At 37.1% G+C, this 18,936-nt stretch overlaps 1 protein-coding gene across 8 annotated transcripts in view; it reads right to left on the reverse strand.

Moving 5' to 3' along the window:
- Positions 1–18,936, reverse strand: part of LOC306848687 (cytosolic acyl coenzyme A thioester hydrolase-like) — a 66,287-nt gene that overhangs the window by 21,843 nt on the left and 25,508 nt on the right. For 5 of the 8 annotated variants that reach the window (XM_079383386.1, XM_079383384.1, XM_079383382.1 and 2 more), the window contains exons 4-6: positions 18,341–18,432; positions 16,802–16,916; positions 16,034–16,120 (exon numbers count right to left, since the gene is read on the reverse strand). In XM_079383386.1, the coding sequence (XP_079239512.1) occupies positions 16,034–16,120; positions 16,802–16,916; positions 18,341–18,432 (294 nt within the window). Of the gene's footprint in view, positions 1–16,033; positions 16,121–16,319; positions 16,335–16,801; positions 16,917–18,340; positions 18,433–18,936 lie in introns of all 8 variants that reach the window. The other 3 variants (XM_079383385.1, XM_079383381.1, XM_079383383.1) reach the window with 1 other exon arrangement.

The following is an 18,936-nucleotide window of genomic DNA, read 5'->3' on the forward strand; positions in this document are numbered from 1 at the left end:
GTGGAGAAAAAAAGGGAACTGCAATGATCCCAAGCATACAGCCTCATCTGTAAAGCATGGTGGAGGTGGTGTCATGGCATGGGCATGCATGGCTGTCTCTGGAACAGGCCCTCTCCACTTTACTGATGACTTAATGTATGATGACAGTAGCTGAATGAATTTGGAAGGGTACAAAACCATCTTGCCTACCAATATTCAAGAAAATGCCTCCAGATTCATTGGGAAGTGCTTCATATTGCATCAGGACAATGACCCAAAACACCCTGCCAGTTCAGTCAAGGAATTTATAAGAGCAAAGAAATGGAAAGTCTTAGATTGCCCAAGTCAATCTCCAGATTTAAATCCGATTGAACATGAATTTCAGCAGCTGGAGAGGAGAGTAAAGGCAGAAACTCCCCAAAACAAGCAACAATTGGGATTGGCTTCATTAAAGGCTGAGAAAAGCATTTCAAAGGATGAGACCAAGAGTCTGGTGATGTCTATGGGTCACAGACTCACTGCTGTGATTGTGTGCAAGGGATCTGCAACTAAATAATAGCTTTTAATCTTTTATATCTCCCTTATGTTCAACTGTCCCAATACTTATGCTCACATCAATGAGTGGGATGAACTCTAAAAGTGCTGTTCTTTTTATTTGCTAAAACATGTATGTGTTGAAACGGCTAATAATAAAATGTGACATTCTGTAGTTTTGTCTCATATTCATCTTTTAATCATATTTGCAAATGTCTTGACTCCACAGCCAACAGAGCAATTTTGTCTTTACTGTCTCAATACTTATGGAGGGGACTGTATAAATTACTGAAAAAAAAAACTTTTTCATTGCAAAATTAAGATGCAAATTATATTTTCTGAAAGGTATGATGTCCCTTTCCTAAACAGGGTTATTAAAATAATAATAATATAATAATAAATAATATAATTACATCCTCAATCACATTGATAATCCCCCCCCCCCCCCATGCATTTTAGTTTTTAGCAATATTAACTACAAATGAATGCTATGTCCACCTTGTCATGTTTCTGTCCACTCTATCGAGTCTAAGTGGCCGACAGGGTGGACATTTTGAGCTTCAATTAGCATATTAGAAAACAACAAACTGTGACTAGCTAAATATTTAGTCTGGTTGTTGAAGAGAATTTGGTATATTTAAACTTACATATTTTGAAAATACTGTATTTGAATCACTTCTGGCATATTTTATGCCGACAGGGTGGACATGTTAAGCTTTGGCAAAGCAAGTAAGCAAACTCATACGAAGAATATTTGTCAATTGAAAAGTCACCAACTTATTCACCTCAGCCTTTGAAATTCCCGCCACCGAAGAGACAAACAAACCTGTAGTCCTGATGTCATACCCTAGTATGACTGAAATCGATTAATTCAGAATTTCTGAACCACCGGTTTTGCAACAGGATCCAGATTTTACATTGGATAATTTATGCCAACACAACACGCATCTACTGTACGCTAATAAAAAAATAAATAAATACATAAAGAGAACACGGCCATGTATTAATATTATCAGTAATTAAATAGGGCCAGTTTTACTAAACAGGGCAAATTAGCTTTAGAGCGCAATTCCATAAAAGCACTGATGGGAGGGAAAATTCTGCAGGTGATTTACTGACAATGCGCACATTAAAGGACACAGACAACACTTTTCTGGGCATTAAATAATGCCGCAAATCCAAATGAATCTTAGTAAATCACACTGCGTGATTCATTTGAATACTCTCCTCCCATAAATTTACAGCTCAAAAGAGAGACTCCTACAAATGCATATTCAATAAGGTGAGTCGCAAAAATAAGTCCAGGCCTTTTCAGCGCTAATTTCCCACTGTGTGTCCTTAGTAAATCCTGACAGTAGTTTTTTAACACCAAATGAGGGTTTGCGCTGACGCAAACAGATAGTAAATCTGGCCTATATCTGCTTAATTACTAACATATGGACTGAACAGGAAACTGAAAATCTGATAAATGAATAAGCAACAATATGACCTCAATACTGCCTGGCTATATTCAAATCTTTTTTCCTTGTTTTTAAGAGACAATGTGTCTTTTTATTTTGATATCCTAAGTACATATAATTATATAGTATGCTGCTTTTTTTAAACAAAGAAAGAAACTTGACGATGGTTCAACATCAGCAAGACTGCACTCTTTTCAGTCAGAAAGATGCTTGCAAAACTGAATATTTGCCTGTATGCAAATGACCATAATGGCAAGCTGTGCAGTCAAAGAATGATGTAAGTTTCTTGGGCTCCAGCTCTGAGAAGGAGAACTGGACACTCAATGGAAAAACAGCAATTAGAAAGCCAATCCCAGAGGAGCCTTTGCTGCTAGCAAGTGCTTCAATGATTAGATTTCTTGTGACGATTACCCAAACTTTTTCCTCTGAACAGGCTGAGCCTAGAGCCACCATGATAGATGATGAAATATTCCTCTTCAGTTTAGTACACTAGATGCTCTGCTTTTGTCTTTCTCTCCACTACATTTTAAACAATTTTAGGTCTACTTACAAAAACAACTGTACCAACAGCAAAATCAACTATCTCTTTACTTCAAAGTATAGCACCCTCTCTCTCTTTCTTTTAATCATAATGGTAAAATAAAAAAATAAATAAAACATGGCTTTGTAATGAAGTGTTACCATAGAAACAGGTTGTGGGATATTTTTGCACATGCTCAAAAGAGAAAAATATTTCCTGTATATTTGTACACTGAGTATTTCCAGCTGCTAGTTAGCACGGCAGTTTGCATCAACAGCTTTACTTCATTTAAATCCTTTGTGAGTCATAGTAATTCACTTGTGACCTCGCAAAAACTCAAAATATTACTCCTTTGAATGGGAGACAGTCACACCTTATTTTGATTGACCATTTCATCTACACGTCAGCTAACTCTCACTAGAGTCTTAGTAGAGCATGACTGTTTAAGATTAGTAGAATAAGTGGTAACAGAAAGGATGTAGAATATAGTCATGCAGAATGTGTGCTTTATAAGTACTAATAAAAAGCCAATATGTTATTAATAGGCATGCTAATAAGAAACTAGTTTATAGTAAGAATTGGTCCCTATTTCACTCATTAAAATGCAAATCAGTTTATAACTTTTTTGAAATGCATTTTTCTGGATTTTTTTCTCTCTCTCTCTCTCACTGTTTAAATGAACCTACCATTAAAATTATAGACTGATCATTTCTTTGTCAGTGGGCAAACTTACAAAATCAGCAGGGGATCAAATATTTTTTTTCCCCCACTGTAAATACAACAGAAGACCAATGGGTTAGGCTTATGATGTGAAGCTTATATCACATAGATGTGTGCTATTTGAGTTGTAAAGTTGGCTAAGTGGATGACTGCAAGTTCAAAAGCATTTTTTAGTAATCTATTTGCATCAATCTTGTAATGTTTGTGGTCTTGCAAACACTTTTCATATTTTAAACATTAATTTGCAGCGCTGCTTGTTCATTAAGCATAAGCGCATCACTGTTTAGGCATTTTCCATTCATACAATGGTTACTGTCCACAGCTGTATTTAACTCAGAATATTCCTTTAACATATCTAGTAGTTTAATATCTGGGAAAGACTCAGCTGTGTTTACTCACACAAAACTCCCACTGCCTTACTACAGATACACCAGTGCCATATTGGCACACAGCCCTTCTTTCGGAGTTACACACACAGATATAAACACACTCACACTTGATCTGTGATGGATGTAACCTGTCTGCACTCTATAATCATTCCTGCTGGAGCTCGGCTGGAGGAAATTCAGATGCATTCATGCACCCATCTGTTAGTTTTATCGATGCCTCCTCTCCTCAAACGCACACACTCCATCTCCGTCCATTAACACACATACTCTCTCGTCCCCAAATACACACTCTCCCAAAAGACACATCGCTCAGGCCCCCACAACTCAGCTGGCAGCTCTTTCAGTCTGTGTTTTTCTATGATCTCATATATGGTCTCCCATGCGAATGCAGATCCTAAACAGCCACTAGACCACAACTTCAACTCTTATGGCATTTGTGAGGATCAAAAGATCTTTAGGTTTAGTCTTCATCTTGCTTTATAACTTTTTTTTTAATAGGTGGAAAACATTTATTAAGCGAGTGTATATGATTATTAGCTTAATTATTTTTCTATATTCTATATTAGTATATACCATCGAATAATATTTAAAAGGGATCATGGAATGCTAAATTAAAATCTTTTTACTAATAAATTAAATCCCTAATCTTTTAATATATAAGAGATCTTTGTTCCATTAGTTTTGGCACAGTGTAATGGAGAGTTTGCAAAGGTTAAAAGGGTCATATGATATTCCTAAAAATAACATTATTTTGTGTATTTGGTGTAATGCAATGTTTTTATGCGGTTTAAGGTTCAGAAAACACATTATGTTCCACATACTGTACATTATTGTTGCAACTCTGCCTTTCTGAAACGCGTCGATTTTTACAAAGCTCATCGATATGAGAAGCGAGGCGTGCTCTGATTGGCCAGCTATCCAGTGCGTTGCGATTGGCTGAATACCTCAAGAAGATGAAGCTGCAAACTATATTGGATTTGACAGCAACTACACTGCAAATCACAATTTAACAACGCTTTGACTGTAGATAAGGGTTTATACGGGTTATGTATTCAAAACATGTGCAACAGCGAGGGGGCTTTCATACTTTTTCTTATGCAATGATGTTAGCCAATCACAACAGTGGCTGTTTACTGACAAGCCTTAAAAATATCATTTCAAAAAGAGCATCAGAATGAGGTTTGAATTTGTTTGTGAATATGACTTTTTTTTTTATTATGTTATGACCCCATTAAAACACTTGTTTTGTACTCACGTTCACATTTAAAATATGCATGCTTGACTTGTGACAGTGCAGTTTACAACACAGTGCTGATTAATTAGCTATGCTTCATGAGTTCATTCCAATTTCATTTTAATTGCGTTTTAAATCAAATAAGGTCTATAAATACACTAAGTAAAATGTGCAGTCTTTCCATCGTTTAGAGTAGGAATTCCCAATCTTTTGTTTGTCAGGCAAACCCCTCTACGTGTAACATGTGACTGTAAAGCGCTGAAGACTCTGATGTGTCTCAGTGAGACCTGTGTACTATGGCCATGCAGGATGACAGATTCACATTCTACCAAACCTTTAAAAGATGAGAAAACATTTTTGTCTTATAAAAGCGCATTGATTTGCTGCAGGAGGCCTGTGTGAGGCATGTTTTATTATGGATGGATGCGCTTTATTTGACTACTTTTGTACTGCTGAACAAAAACATCCGCCCATGCCATTATAAAGCTTGGAAGAGCAAGGAATTTTTTTAAATATAACTTTGCTTGGACTCGTCTAAAAGAAGAAAGTCATATCACCTAGGACACCTTGACGGGGAGTAAAACATAGGCTAATTTTCATTCTCGGGGTGAACTAAATGTTTAGGTATTGGGTAGGATTAGGGATGTAGAATATGGTCTTGCAGAATATGTGCTTTATAAATACTAATGAACAGCCAGTATGTTAATAATAGGCATGCTAATCAGCATCTAGTTAATAGTGGGAATCGGTCTCTATACTAAAGTGTTATCGACTTGACAGCTGGTCACTAAGAACAGTTTTTGCATGGAAAAAAGCAGCCTGAATATTCTTCAAAATCTTCCCTATTATATTCCTCAGAAAAAAATAAAAGCACACAGGTTTGGTGCAACATGAAGATCAGATAACTGACTTTTCATTTCTAAATGAACTGTTCTTTTAATAGCACAGGGAAGGGGGAAAAATGCATCTTGAACCAAAGTAAAATGATTAATTTGAATGCCAGACAAATTATGAATGAGATAAATGCTATTAAGAAGGAAGTGAGATGGAGGGGAAAGGACAGTTCCATATCAAAGAGGGAAATCACAGCTGTCATATTGCTTTGTGTCGTGCAACAGAGGTTGCCAAGGGTCAGGCGCAAACCCAAGGACCTCCCTCTTCCCTCTGATAAACAGCCCGTCTCTGATCCTTTAGAAATCCATTCAGGATATTCAGTAGCTTCGGTCTGCTTTCATCATGCGCAATGGGGAAAAGCAGACGTGGAAACAGACGGTGAAGGCAGAGAGCGAGTGTATGTGCATGAGTGTAAGCCAAATGTCCTTGCATACAGACACAGCTGTGATAGAGAGCTTGGGGGGAAATGTGTTATTGTATTTTCTCTTGCAATGCTCTGATCATAGGACTGATTGAACTGTCTTTCAATCTAAAACACCTAAACCAACTAAATTCTGACCTATATGTATCAACAATATCACCAAATTATGCTAATGAACTAAATTAAAATCGATTACTGGGAGTAATATTTTTTGGGCAGCCACAATTAAAGTGTTCACTGTGTGATTATTATTATTATTATTTTAGTTTTTTTTTCAGTATAACACATTAAAATATTTGGTAACACTTTAGACCGATTCCCACTATTAACTAGTTGCTTATTAGCATGCCTGTTATTAACATATTGGCTGTTTATTAGTGCTTATAAAGCACATATTCTGCATGACTATATTCTACATCCCTAATCCTACCCAATACCTAAACTTAACAACTACCTTACTATCTATTAATAAGCAGCAATGGTTAATGGTTTATTAATAGCAAAAATTATACCTTAAAAATAAGTGTGACCAAATATTTAATGCAGCATCCACCTTTTCCTGGCATCCTTTGTATAGTGTTACAGTATACTATATGTACACGCTATCAAGCATGATAAGACACAAACTTAACAAGAACTTACTTACATGCACAGAAAGCAAAGTCAGAAAGTACGTTCTCTTTTGGAGACAAAAACACAAAATTATGTCAAAATGCCCTTAAAGTCTTAAGGTCATTGCAAACTGAGTCTGAAATTCTTGTCCAAATTTTTTGCACATTAAAAAAAATGAATACGACCTCACATTGTGTCAATCACGTTTACACACTGCCTTCAAAACTTTCGTCCGTCATAAAAAAAATTTGGATCAGGTTCGATTTTCTGCATTTTCACATCCATAACAAGCATAGGAAAGGATGACGAATACGAAAAAATGCATACGAAAATTTTGGACTCTGTTTGCTCAGTTGGGGACACTTGATTCTTTAGCGATTATCGTCAATTTGATTTCACATACTATTTAAACTAAGCTGAGCTAGACAATGACATCACTGAATTCAATAATGAAATGCCTTTAACTGAAAATTGAGTGTTTAGTCTTATTATTATACATTACTGACACTCTATCCTCTAATTTGATACTGTTAAGTGCTTTGACACAATCTGTATTGTTAAAAGCACTATATAAATAAAGGTGACTTGACTTGATGTGCAAGGACCTTTAGTCTTAAATGTGACCCTGGACCACAAAACCTGTCATAAAAGGTAAATTTTTTTTAAATTGAGATTTATACATAATCTGCAAGATGAAAAAATAAGCTTTGCATTGATGTATGGTATTATCTGACTGAGATATAACTATTTGAAAATATGGAATCTGAGGGTGCAAAAAATCTAAATATTGAGGAAATCACCTTTAAAGTTGACCAAAGGAAATTCTTAGCAATGCATATAACTAATCAAAAATTAAGTTTTTATATATTTACGGTATGAAATTTACTAAATATCTTCATGAAACATGATCTTTACTTAATATGCTAATTATTTTTGGCATAAAAGAAAAATCAATCATTTTGACCCATACAATGTATTATTGGCTATTGCTACAAATATACCCCAGCGACTTAAGACTGCTTTTGTGGTCCAGGGTCACATATGATTTGGAAAACACCTAGATAACAGTAAAGAGTTGGGAGAAAACCAATTTTATGTCAGATCCACGTCATGAGCATCAAGTTTTAAGGAGGCAGTGCTACTTTTAAAGTGAAACCTGCTGCAGCCTGTCATTGATGTAAATCAAAAACAAAAGAAAAAGAGAATTCGGCCACTGCTCTGCTCACTGATTAACTTTTGTTAATCTTTGTTGAATAAAGATTCATCAATATTAAATTTATAGTTTATGTATATACCATTTATAGTTTATGTGAAGACTGTTTTTAAGTTTATTTTTCAAAGTCTATTAAGTGTTTAAAAATAATGACTTTAAATTATACTGTAACATTGAATTACTATAATTGATGGCTAAAATCGAGGGGAAAATACATTTAATAGAGACATCAGTAGCAGTATTGGTATCAACGATACTGGTCCTCATTAATAATAGGCTACTTAGTAAAAAGTTGACATTAAACACATACAGTATCTCACAGAAGTGAGTACAAATTTTGTAATTTTATTATATCTTTTCATGTGACAACACTGAATAAATGACACTTTGCTACAATGTAAAGTAGTGAGTGTACAGCTTGTATAACAGTGTAAATATTCTGTCCCCTCAAAATAACTCAACACACAGACATTAATGTCTAAACCGCTGGCCACAAAAGTGAGTACACCCCTAAGTGAAAATGTCCAAATTGGGCCCAATTAGCCATTTTCTCTCCCCGGAGTCATGTGACTCGTTAGTGTTACAAGGTCTCAGGTGTGAATGGGGAACAGGTGTGTTAAATTTGGCGTTATTGCTCTCACTCTCTCATACTGGTCACTGGAAGTTCAACATGGCACCTCATGGCAAAGAACTCTCTGAGGATATGAAAAAAAGAAGTGTTGCTCTACATAAAGATGGCATAGGCTATAAGAAGATTGCCAAAACCCTGAAACTGAGCTGCAGCACGGTGGCCAAGATCATACAGCGGTTTAACAGGACAGGTTCCACTTAGAACAGGCCTCACCATGGTCGACCAAAGAAGTTGAGTGCACGTGCTCAGCGTTGCACTCAGAGGTTGTGTTCGGGAAATAGACGTATGAGTGCTGCCAGCATTGCTGCAGAGGCTGAAGGAGTGGGGGGTCAGCCTGTCAGTGCTCAGATCATACGCCGCACACTGCATCAAATTGGTCTGCATGGCTGTTGTCTCAGAAGGAAGCCTCTTCTAAAGATGATGCACAAGCAAGCCTGCAAACAGTTTGCTGAAGATTACTGGAACCATGTCCTGTGGTCTGATGAGACCAAGATACACTTATTTGGTTTGGATGGTGTCAAGCGTGTGTGGCGGCAACCAGGTGAGGAGTCCAAAACAAGTGTGTCTTGCCTACAGTCAGTCATGGTGGTGGGAGTGTCATGGTCTGGGGCTGCATGAGTGCTGCCGGCACTGGGGAGCTACAGTTCATTGAGGGAACCATGAATGCCAACATGTACTGTGATATACTGAAGCAGAGCATGACCCCCTCCCTTCAGAGACTGGGCCGCAGGGCAGTATTCCAAGATGATAACGACCCCAAACACACCTCCAAGACTGGTGATGGACTGGCCAAGCATGTCTCCAGACCTAAACCCTATTGAGCATCTGTGGGGCATCCTCAAACGGAAGGAGGAGGAGCGCAAGGTCTCTAATATCCACCAGCTCCGTGATGTCGTCATGGAGGAGTGGAAGAGGACTCCAGCCCAAGAGGGTTAAGGCAGTGCTGGAAAATAATGGTGGTGACACAAAATATTGACACTTTGGGCCCAATTTGGACATTTTCACTTAGGGGTGTACTCACTTTTGTGGCCAACAGTTTAGACATTAATGGTGTGTTGAGTTATTTTGAGGGGACAGCAAATTTACACTGTTATACAAGCTGTACACTCACTACTTTACATTGTAGCAAAGTGTCATTTCTTCAGTGCTGTCACATGAAAATATATAATAAAATATTTACAAAATTGTGAGGGGTGTACTTGCTTCTGTGAAATACTGTATTTAAAATATACCATCTTTATGCTGTTTTTACATCATTTGGATATTCAATGTGAAAATGTGATTATTTAATTTTTTAATCGACTGACAACACTATTATTTTTATACCCTTTATTATTGTTTTATTATATTTATGTTACTGCAGTTTTACACAAAAATTAAAAATAAAACAAGAAAATGGCAGATTTTGTACCATTATTTTGCATTGTAAAATGACAGTTAAGTTTTCTCTTCACACTGTAAAAATGAACTGGAAGTATTAAAATGCTCCCTCATTTACAAGTTTTGACCTACAGTGTGACATCACTGCAGCACTCTATTCTCGTGATTGTACAAGTTTAAGTACTAGACATTTTATCAGTCATACATCTTAAAGTGCAACAGACACTGGGCAAAGAGAAAAAACATTCTTTGAAAATTATGGTTTATAGCTTAAAGTTTAAAATATTAGCATTTTTCACATGTACCTAACGTTTTGCTTCAGAAGACATTAATTCATCAATTGAGGTCACATAGGTTACTGTTGTGTTTGCTTTGTGTGTGTTTTGAAACATCAGCTTCGAGCGAGGTTCCTTTTCATTTGCATTATATGGATGGACTATTTCCTATAAATCTTCATCCGTGTTCATCTGAAGAAAGAAAGTCATATACTGGCTAGGGCTGTGCAATTAAATCGAATTCGATTATCATGTGCATGGCAGTAAATCGCCATCACCTGCTTTCAAATGGAGCGGGAATTACTACACAGAGCCGTAGTTCACCGACAAGATAGGCAATATCGCGTTCATAATCGCAGACGAATCGCCTTTGATTATGAACACGAAATTGCCTAGCTTGTCAGTGAATTACGGTTCTGTGTAGTAATTCCCGCTCCATTTGAAAGCAGGCAATGGCGATTAACTACTAATCAAGAAACTGGTTTTACTGACTAGCTTCGCATGATAATCGAATTCGATTAATTGCACAGCCCTAATACTGGCATGAGGGTGAGTAAATAGTGACAATTTTAATTTTGAGGTGGAGTATTCCTTTAATTATCTTAACACTGAAAAACTGCATGCGTCTCCTTTTAAGAAGACTTTATAGTTAAGTGTGCTGAGTGACACAAATACCCATCCGTCACTAAATCATAATCATTTTAATGGCACTGTTAACAAGCAATGAACATTTAAACACATTTCCACCCTGAGACAGGTTTCACTTGCTTATTCCCTGACCTTCATTCAATTCTCACTTTATGAGTCAAATCACTTTATCTCACTTTATCATCTTACATAAAAATTAAACTGGAGTCACCTCTCCTGTCCTTTTCAACTAACCATTAGCAGAATTACCTCAGTGTGGCTCAATTTGTCTTGAACCAATCTTCTGTATTCAGCAAGGGCAAATGAACTAGATCAATTTCAGCTGCCATCATTCCATCCTCAAGAAAATCATTAGCCAGAAACAGTGGGGGAACGATGAGTGCGGGAGACGATAAGAACAAACATTTGCTGTTGATGGATCCAGCTCAGCCAGGAGGCTTTTCACTGTTTTCTATCCTGAACGTTCCTTATTAGCAGAATAATAAATTGGTGTAATTGAGCCATTCATTATCCCTGATGTATTTCTGTGCACAAACTAGCACACAAGCACACACACACACAGCCACTTTGAGAATGTGTCGAGGATTGAGATGCTACAAGCCTTGTACAGAAAAGGAAGAAGACTGGTGTTTTAAGAGTAAATGAAGAGTGTCTAATCTAGGAGAGAACTCTTTGCATGTTTATCTAGCAAACAGTTTTACGGCTTACTATACCAAATGTTCAAATTAATCCTCTAGATTAATAAAGATAACAGATAAAGATAAAGGTAATTTATTTCATATTTTGAGCAGACCTTAGATGACATTAAAACCGGACACTTCAAATTAGTCCTTCTCCCCAAATGAGTGCTCTAATTATATTTTAATTCACGTTTTTTGTCTTTGATGTCAACATCAAATCAATTTACTTTTTTATATTTCATTTACAACCCTATTATGTGTGACTCACGAGTGCACATTATTTAGAACATGCACTGGTGAATCATGAAGAAAAAGCATGTAATGTTTTTCTAATTACTCCACTTCTGAAACAACTTCCATTTTCAATGGACATCCCCTATGTCTTCTTCATATATTATTAGCTGTAAGAAAATAACAATGACCAAATAGCTACTTCTCATTGTTCTAAGCTCCTGTTGTACAACTCGAATTCCGAATGTTGGAAGGTTTTTTAGATCTGAATAAAATGAAAACTAAAAGACTTCCAAATCACATGAGCCAATATTTTATTCACAATAGAACACAGAGAACATAAATGTTTAAACTGGGAAATTTCCATTTTAATGAGCTCAATTCAAATTTGATGCCTGCTACAGGTCTCAAAATAGTTGGGACGGGGGCATGTTTACAATGGTGTAGCATCGCCCCTTCTTTTCAAAAAGGAGTTTTGGTGTTGGAATTTGGTCCCATTCTTGCCTGATATAGGTTTCCAGCTGCTGAAGAGTTCTTCGTTTAATGATGTGCCAAATGTTCTCTATAGGTGAAAGATCTGGACTGCAGGCAGGCCAATTCAGCACCCGGACTCTTCTACTACGAAGCTATGCTGTTGTAATAGCTGCAATATGTGGTTTTGCATTGTCCTGCTGAAATAGACGTCATCTGGAGGGGAGCATATGTTGCTCTAAAACCTTTATCTACCTTTCAGCATTCATAGTGCCTTCCAAAACATGCAAGTGGACAAGTGTTCTATGGTCAGACGAGTCATTGGACTCGTCTGACCATAGAACACTTTTCCACTTTGAAACAGTCCATTTTAAATAAGCCTTGGCCCACAGGACACGACGCGCTTCTGGACCATGTTCACATATGGCTTCCTTTTTGCATGATAGAGCTTTAGTTGGCATCTGCAGATGGCACGTCCATTTCTGGCGCTATGACATTTCTGTGCGTTGTCTGAGATGTTAACATGTCTTTAATAAGATCGGTCACAAACATGATCCCTGCATTTCTCAGTTTAAACATTTATTATGTTCTCTGTGTTCTATTGTGAATAAAATATTGGCCCATGTGATTTGAAAGTCTTTTAGTTTTCATTTTATTCAAATTTAAAAAACGTCCCAAATTTTCGGAATTCGGGTTGTAGGTAGTGGAACTTTTAAAAAATTTGGCCAAAAGAAATAGTTCACCCAAAAATGATAATTTGCTGAAAATGTCCCCCCCCTTTAGCTCATTACCTATTTAGAAAGGTTTTGTACTGTTTCCACTTGTAAACGGAGCTTGACCTGTGCATATTTCTCTCCTGATTAAGATGAAACAACTTTTTTTTTTTACTGGAAAAAGCATTAGGGCTCATATTTTTGCCGATAATTGCTTAAAATTAAGTGTTTAAGCCATTTTTGGTCCTCTCTGTTGGTCCTGCTTTATATTAGGTGTCTCTAACTACTATGAACTTGCATTAAAATTATGATGCAATATACTTATTGTGTCCATGCATATAGTTACAACATTCCATACAACATTGCCTTATGTAGATCTGCTTATAGCTGAATTGAGCTTGTTTCATAATTGATTAACTTTAAATAGATACTGAACTCAACTAAATTAACTCTGAACTGACTTGAGCTGAATAATGACACCGTCTGTTTTTAGAGCATAATTTCATTTTTTCTCATATTTTAAGAAGTTTGCACCTGTTATTTTCCTGCTTATTGAAGCAGCTTTGAAACAATGTGAATTATATAAAGTGCTATAGAGCAATAGAGGAGTGTTCTCCCATAAACTACAATGGAAAAGAAGGTGGATTAATGCCACAGTGACGGGTGATCAATACATGAACTTGAATGAACTGGAATTTCTAAGTCAGCTGATTATTTCTCGTTATGATTCTGTGCATGAGTTTCTTTAAAGAAAGTCTTTTCATGACTTTTTGCAAACAAAAAACTTCACTTTGAAGTCAATCAAAGGGCATATATGATGGATACAGCCCTTTGTGTTTTTTGGCCTCAATTCAATAAAAAAAAGAGTTGTAGATGGCTGCTGTACAGTTGCTAGTATAATGTATTCTCGAGTGGTTGCTGGTGCATTGCTCTGCAGATGCTAGGGTGTGATGGGTAGTTTTATACTGGTCCACCCCCGAGACTGTATGATGTTCATGTCACTAGCAAAGGTGTTTTCTCCAAGGATGCAAGAGAATAAGTTAGATGAGAAAATCAAACAGTGATAAGATAAAAGTAGTATGAAATACGAGATAAAATAGTAAAGCACAACTAAAATAACACTGTCCACCAAGCTACACCAGCGAATGAAGTTTCAGAGGAAGAAAGTGTCCCTTTTGCCTCCCTGGAGATCATTGTGTTCTCATCAAACTCTTCAAGCATGAATTTGAGGGGGAACCGCTAGATACAGGCAATAGCCAATAGTCTTTGTAGCACTAAAACTGGATGATTATCCTGACAATGCAATAATGCCTTTCTGCTCACAGTCCACAAATCAACCTCAATGAGTCAAACTGGCAGAAACAGACTAATTGCAAAGTAAACACTTCAACCAATTACTTTCAATCACGTCTGACTCAAATAAACTTGAATTTACTGATCTGTCTGTGATGTAGTTTTTGTGAGCACTCAGTTCGTTTAAAGCACTCAATATGAATTTTGCTGCATTACTCTGGATAGCAAAATAAAAAAGAGATTTTATGTGACTTTGTACAAATAAAATCTTACTATAAAGATGCAATGGAATCGGTTGCTCGTAAATAGTGTAAATGTGTTCCATTACTGTGTAAACGTCAAATAGAAATGTAACATGAATTTGAGTGATCACCAGACATGCTTTGGCTTGAATGCAGCACTACGGAAAAACAACATTCATGCAAGTGGTTATATGAATAACTGACTAGATATGAAATGGTTCTCTCTTTTATTGACGTCAGGGTCCTCCCATTTCTCATTCCCCTATCTCACATTATTGATGCAACACTACTCATCTGACTTTTATCATCTCTTCCTTCTTACATACATGTGATTAATCCATGTGATAAATGGATTGTAAATGATTGCGTGTGTGTGTGTAAATGACAGCATACCAGTTTTAGAACCTCAATTATCAGGCAGCTTAGCATAAAAACCAAACATTGATTTTTACTTAGATACATATGCCTGGTAGGAGACATGTTCCAGATCGAAAATTAAGGTTTAGATTCAGCTGTATGTGTCATACGTTCCCTGTGTCAGTTTCTACACGGACTGTGCTGCTGATGTTCTTGTGTTTATGTAACTCATTCAGGTCAGTGAGCTGACTACTTGTCATACATGTATAAATGAGGCTGTGGTAGTTACAGCCAACCCTCTACATTGCAAGTTAATGCAATGTCTGTCTGTAAGCCATTAACTAATAAATTGCTTTCACTCACCAGTGATTGAGTTAGAGGCTAAGAATACTTTTAGAGCCGATATAATTTCACTGTGTATGACCACCTTATGACTGCCTACACTAGAACAGTCTGACTGAGTGTTAGTGATGGGTCGGTCATGAACATTTGTGCTTTTTGAACGACTCTTTTATATGACTCAGCATTAAGAAGTTCTCTCAGAGAGTGGATTCATTGTTTGGTGACCACACATGATTGATTTTCCTTTGCTCATGAGTGAAATGACCCAGGAGGTGAACTAATCTTGCATTACCTGACTTGGGACAACTACAGTTGAATAGTGAATTAATCAATCATTTCTCCCGTTTTGTCTTTCATTGTAAAAAAGGATTTCATGAATTGTAAATAAAACAGAGATTAATAAAATATGTTTCATAAGAAAATACTATTTCAATCGCTCGTTCGTTCAATCAAACAGACAGCTGATATACCAACAGAGACTTTTAACACAATTTTGAGTGAAGCAGATAACCTTTACCTTGATGAAACTTCTATTGATATTTTCAGTGTTGAAGCAGGGTGTAACCATATGTTCAATACTGGTCTGATGTCTAGGTTTGGTTAGTGTGCTTCAGGCAATGATAACATTGTCATATGTGTGAAAAAAGCAGCTAATTTCTGATGAAAGGGAGCTACATGTGTTTAAAATAAGATGGAAATCCACAGATGTGAGAGTCTTACTCTAAAACATTCTATCAGACCATTTGAATAGTATTAATCAAATGTAATAATAATAAAAAAGGAAAAATTATTACCTCCATGTACAAAGCCATGCAGAGTGCAGTCAGATGGGCCGATGAGGTGGATCAGACTCGACTGACTAAATGCAACAGTGTAGGGCTCTAAGAAAGAAAAGAGAGAAGAGAGAAAAACATAACACACATACACAATATAATTTAATCTTAAGATCTGCAAATAAAAGCAAAAATCAGAACTTCTGAGCAAGAAATACATATTTTCCTGATGCCAGACAATTTATTCTTCATGTTCCATTATTTAACAATTAACTTCATAGTTCTTCAGAGAAAAAATTATACATACCTTTTGTTTGTCTATCTGTGGAGCATCCGAGCAAAATAACATAAAATGAAATCAAGGTGAGACTCTATTCATAAAACTCTTACTGATGGAAGATAAAATGTCCAACAAGCAGAGCAATCACTAACAAAAATATTACAAATGGCTACGGAACTATGATGTTTGTTGGACATGTATTATGGCAATACTACTGTATGTTTTTGGACAAAGTCTATGGTATACTTTACAGTACATCATTTTTAGTACATTTTCAGTACATCATTTAAAGATGATGGTAAATGTGTATGCTAATCATTCAGCATTCAGTATTACTATCTGATACCATTACTGCACCATGGTATTGCCATGTATGTACTTTTTGCAAGATGTTTTACATCTGCTATATATTTACCCAGATAAGTAAGATCCATGCTATGACTAACACATCAAACACATGAGTTCAGTGAGGATAAGCATGTGTAAGGACATAAAGGAGGAAGTTTTACCTGGAATTGAGACAGGCATGATGATCTCACCATTCCTCTCTTTGGTCTCTATTCGCTCAAATTTCTGAGCATCATATCTCTTTTTACCTGCTTCTTCTTGTTCTGGGCTGGAATACTGCAATGGACAAAAGCACACTCTGGTAAACAACAAGCAACTTGTTTGTAAAAAGAAAAAAAGTCAACTAGATTGAGAAATGTTGGAAAATCTTAGCAAAATGATTTGGCAATACACGAGCTGTCTCCCAAATGATGCACTATACACTATGTACTCATGCACAATGTGCTCAATCGTGTAGTGTATGAATTCTAAACAAGTTATTTGTCATTCATCATCAAAGTCTTGTAGTCCCTCCCCCTCCAGGTTGTAATTAAAGCTTCAAAATTTAAGTGCATCATCTGGGTAATCCAGCTCAGACGAGCAGCCATCCGGACCTGCAGCCTCTCAGCGCTAATCACAGACCCGCTTGTCAGACTGGCGGTACAAAGCGGCAAAGGCGTTGGATGGGGGTTTGGGAGGTGAATGCATATCTGTATATATGTGCGTGTGTCTATGTGTATGTGAGTTTGTGTATTTGTAGGCCTGGAGATCCGCCACGCTGGTATTCAAAACAAGTTGTCTCAGTCCGCAGATTGTGATAGCGACACAGCAATTGCCATGGAAACGGCCTTAATCGGGACCCAGACGGAGTCGACAACCAGGTGTCTGTGGGAGGGGTCAGGAAGCAAGAGCGTCTTCACTGCAGTGCTCTTTTCCGGGGGGTTGTTTTCAGCACCACCTTGTCCGAGGCAGTTCTGGTTGTTTAGGGAAGCTAAAAGAAGATAAGATTGCAATTGTTTGGTCTTGGTGCGAGCAGCTGCATACCAATTTCACAGCACAGCCGTGAGCTTCTCCGTGATAGAATCCATATTGCGGTTGATAGTTTCAGTCTCAGTGCTGACCGCTCTGCCCACTGCTTCAATCATGACGGGCAGCCTTGTGAGGCTTTGGACAGCTGTTCCCATCTTCTGAATTCTCTGATAACCCAGGGCAAAGCCTAATCCAATCAGCAGAAAACCCGTTATCATGGTTCCGAATAGGTAGATGTCTTCAATGTCCTCCACGGAAAGAGCCGCCAGACACACGACCCGCCATCTCTCCCATGCGTCCATCATATAGCCAGTAGCGAACGTCCCGTCCGGACAATTGGGCTCCCCCGAACCCAGGGCTCTTGTAGAGAATATGGTGTCAATTGCGTTGAGAGACCAGTTGATCAAATCCATGATTTTTCGGTTTGGAGAGCAGTGCAGGAGGAGAGAGCAAGCAGGGAAGATAAGGGGAGGAGAGGAGAGAAAAAGCGTCCGCCTTCGCTGAGAGCCAAACGAGAAGTTTAGTGAAGTGAAAATGAAGCTAAGGTGCATTATGCACCTTGAAAAATCATTGGGGAGTTGAAATATAGTGACAGTAATAAGAAATAGATATTGAAATTTGAACTGATACAAATTGCATAATGTCAAACTTTAGAGAAAAGACAATGTGTTCATTGATGTACAGACTCTTACCTCAATAGGAGGAACTTCAATGATTTTGGCCACGTTTTGAAGGGACAGTGGGACATACCATAGTGTTGCCTTGTTGGTCAATTTTTTGGCACCTACAAAAATGCATAACTAACATCAACAATTCCGTATAATCAGAAAGAATGTGAATCTCTTCAAATGCAGTGCATTTAATACATAGAGTAATGAAAGGTTAAAAAAGTACAGAAAAAGTACAGTAACTGCCTGAGTATGTTACTATGAGTATGAGTAACGTGTGTTACATCCGAGGTACACAAAAAGCACAGGAGCAGCTGAGAATTTTTCAAAAGGGTCATAAAACAGATACAGCCACAAAAACTTACTGAAAAAAATCCAGGCTTGTATAAGCTGATACCTGGACAAACACTTTACATTTTTGAGACCCAGTTGAAGGCCACATTTATGTGCATTACACATCTACTAGAACAAGACTTGAATTAAAAAAGGTTATAATTATAATAACACTAGATATTATCGATCTTCATATCTCAGGTGCCACTACACATGAGCTTTATTGATTAATTAATGAATTTGTTCAATATTTCCAATCATGGGAAAAGACCATGTCTTCTGACGAA

This window comes from Barbus barbus (assembly GCF_936440315.1).
Source record: "Barbus barbus genome assembly, chromosome: 28".
Classification (NCBI taxonomy): Eukaryota; Metazoa; Chordata; class Actinopteri; order Cypriniformes; family Cyprinidae; genus Barbus; species Barbus barbus.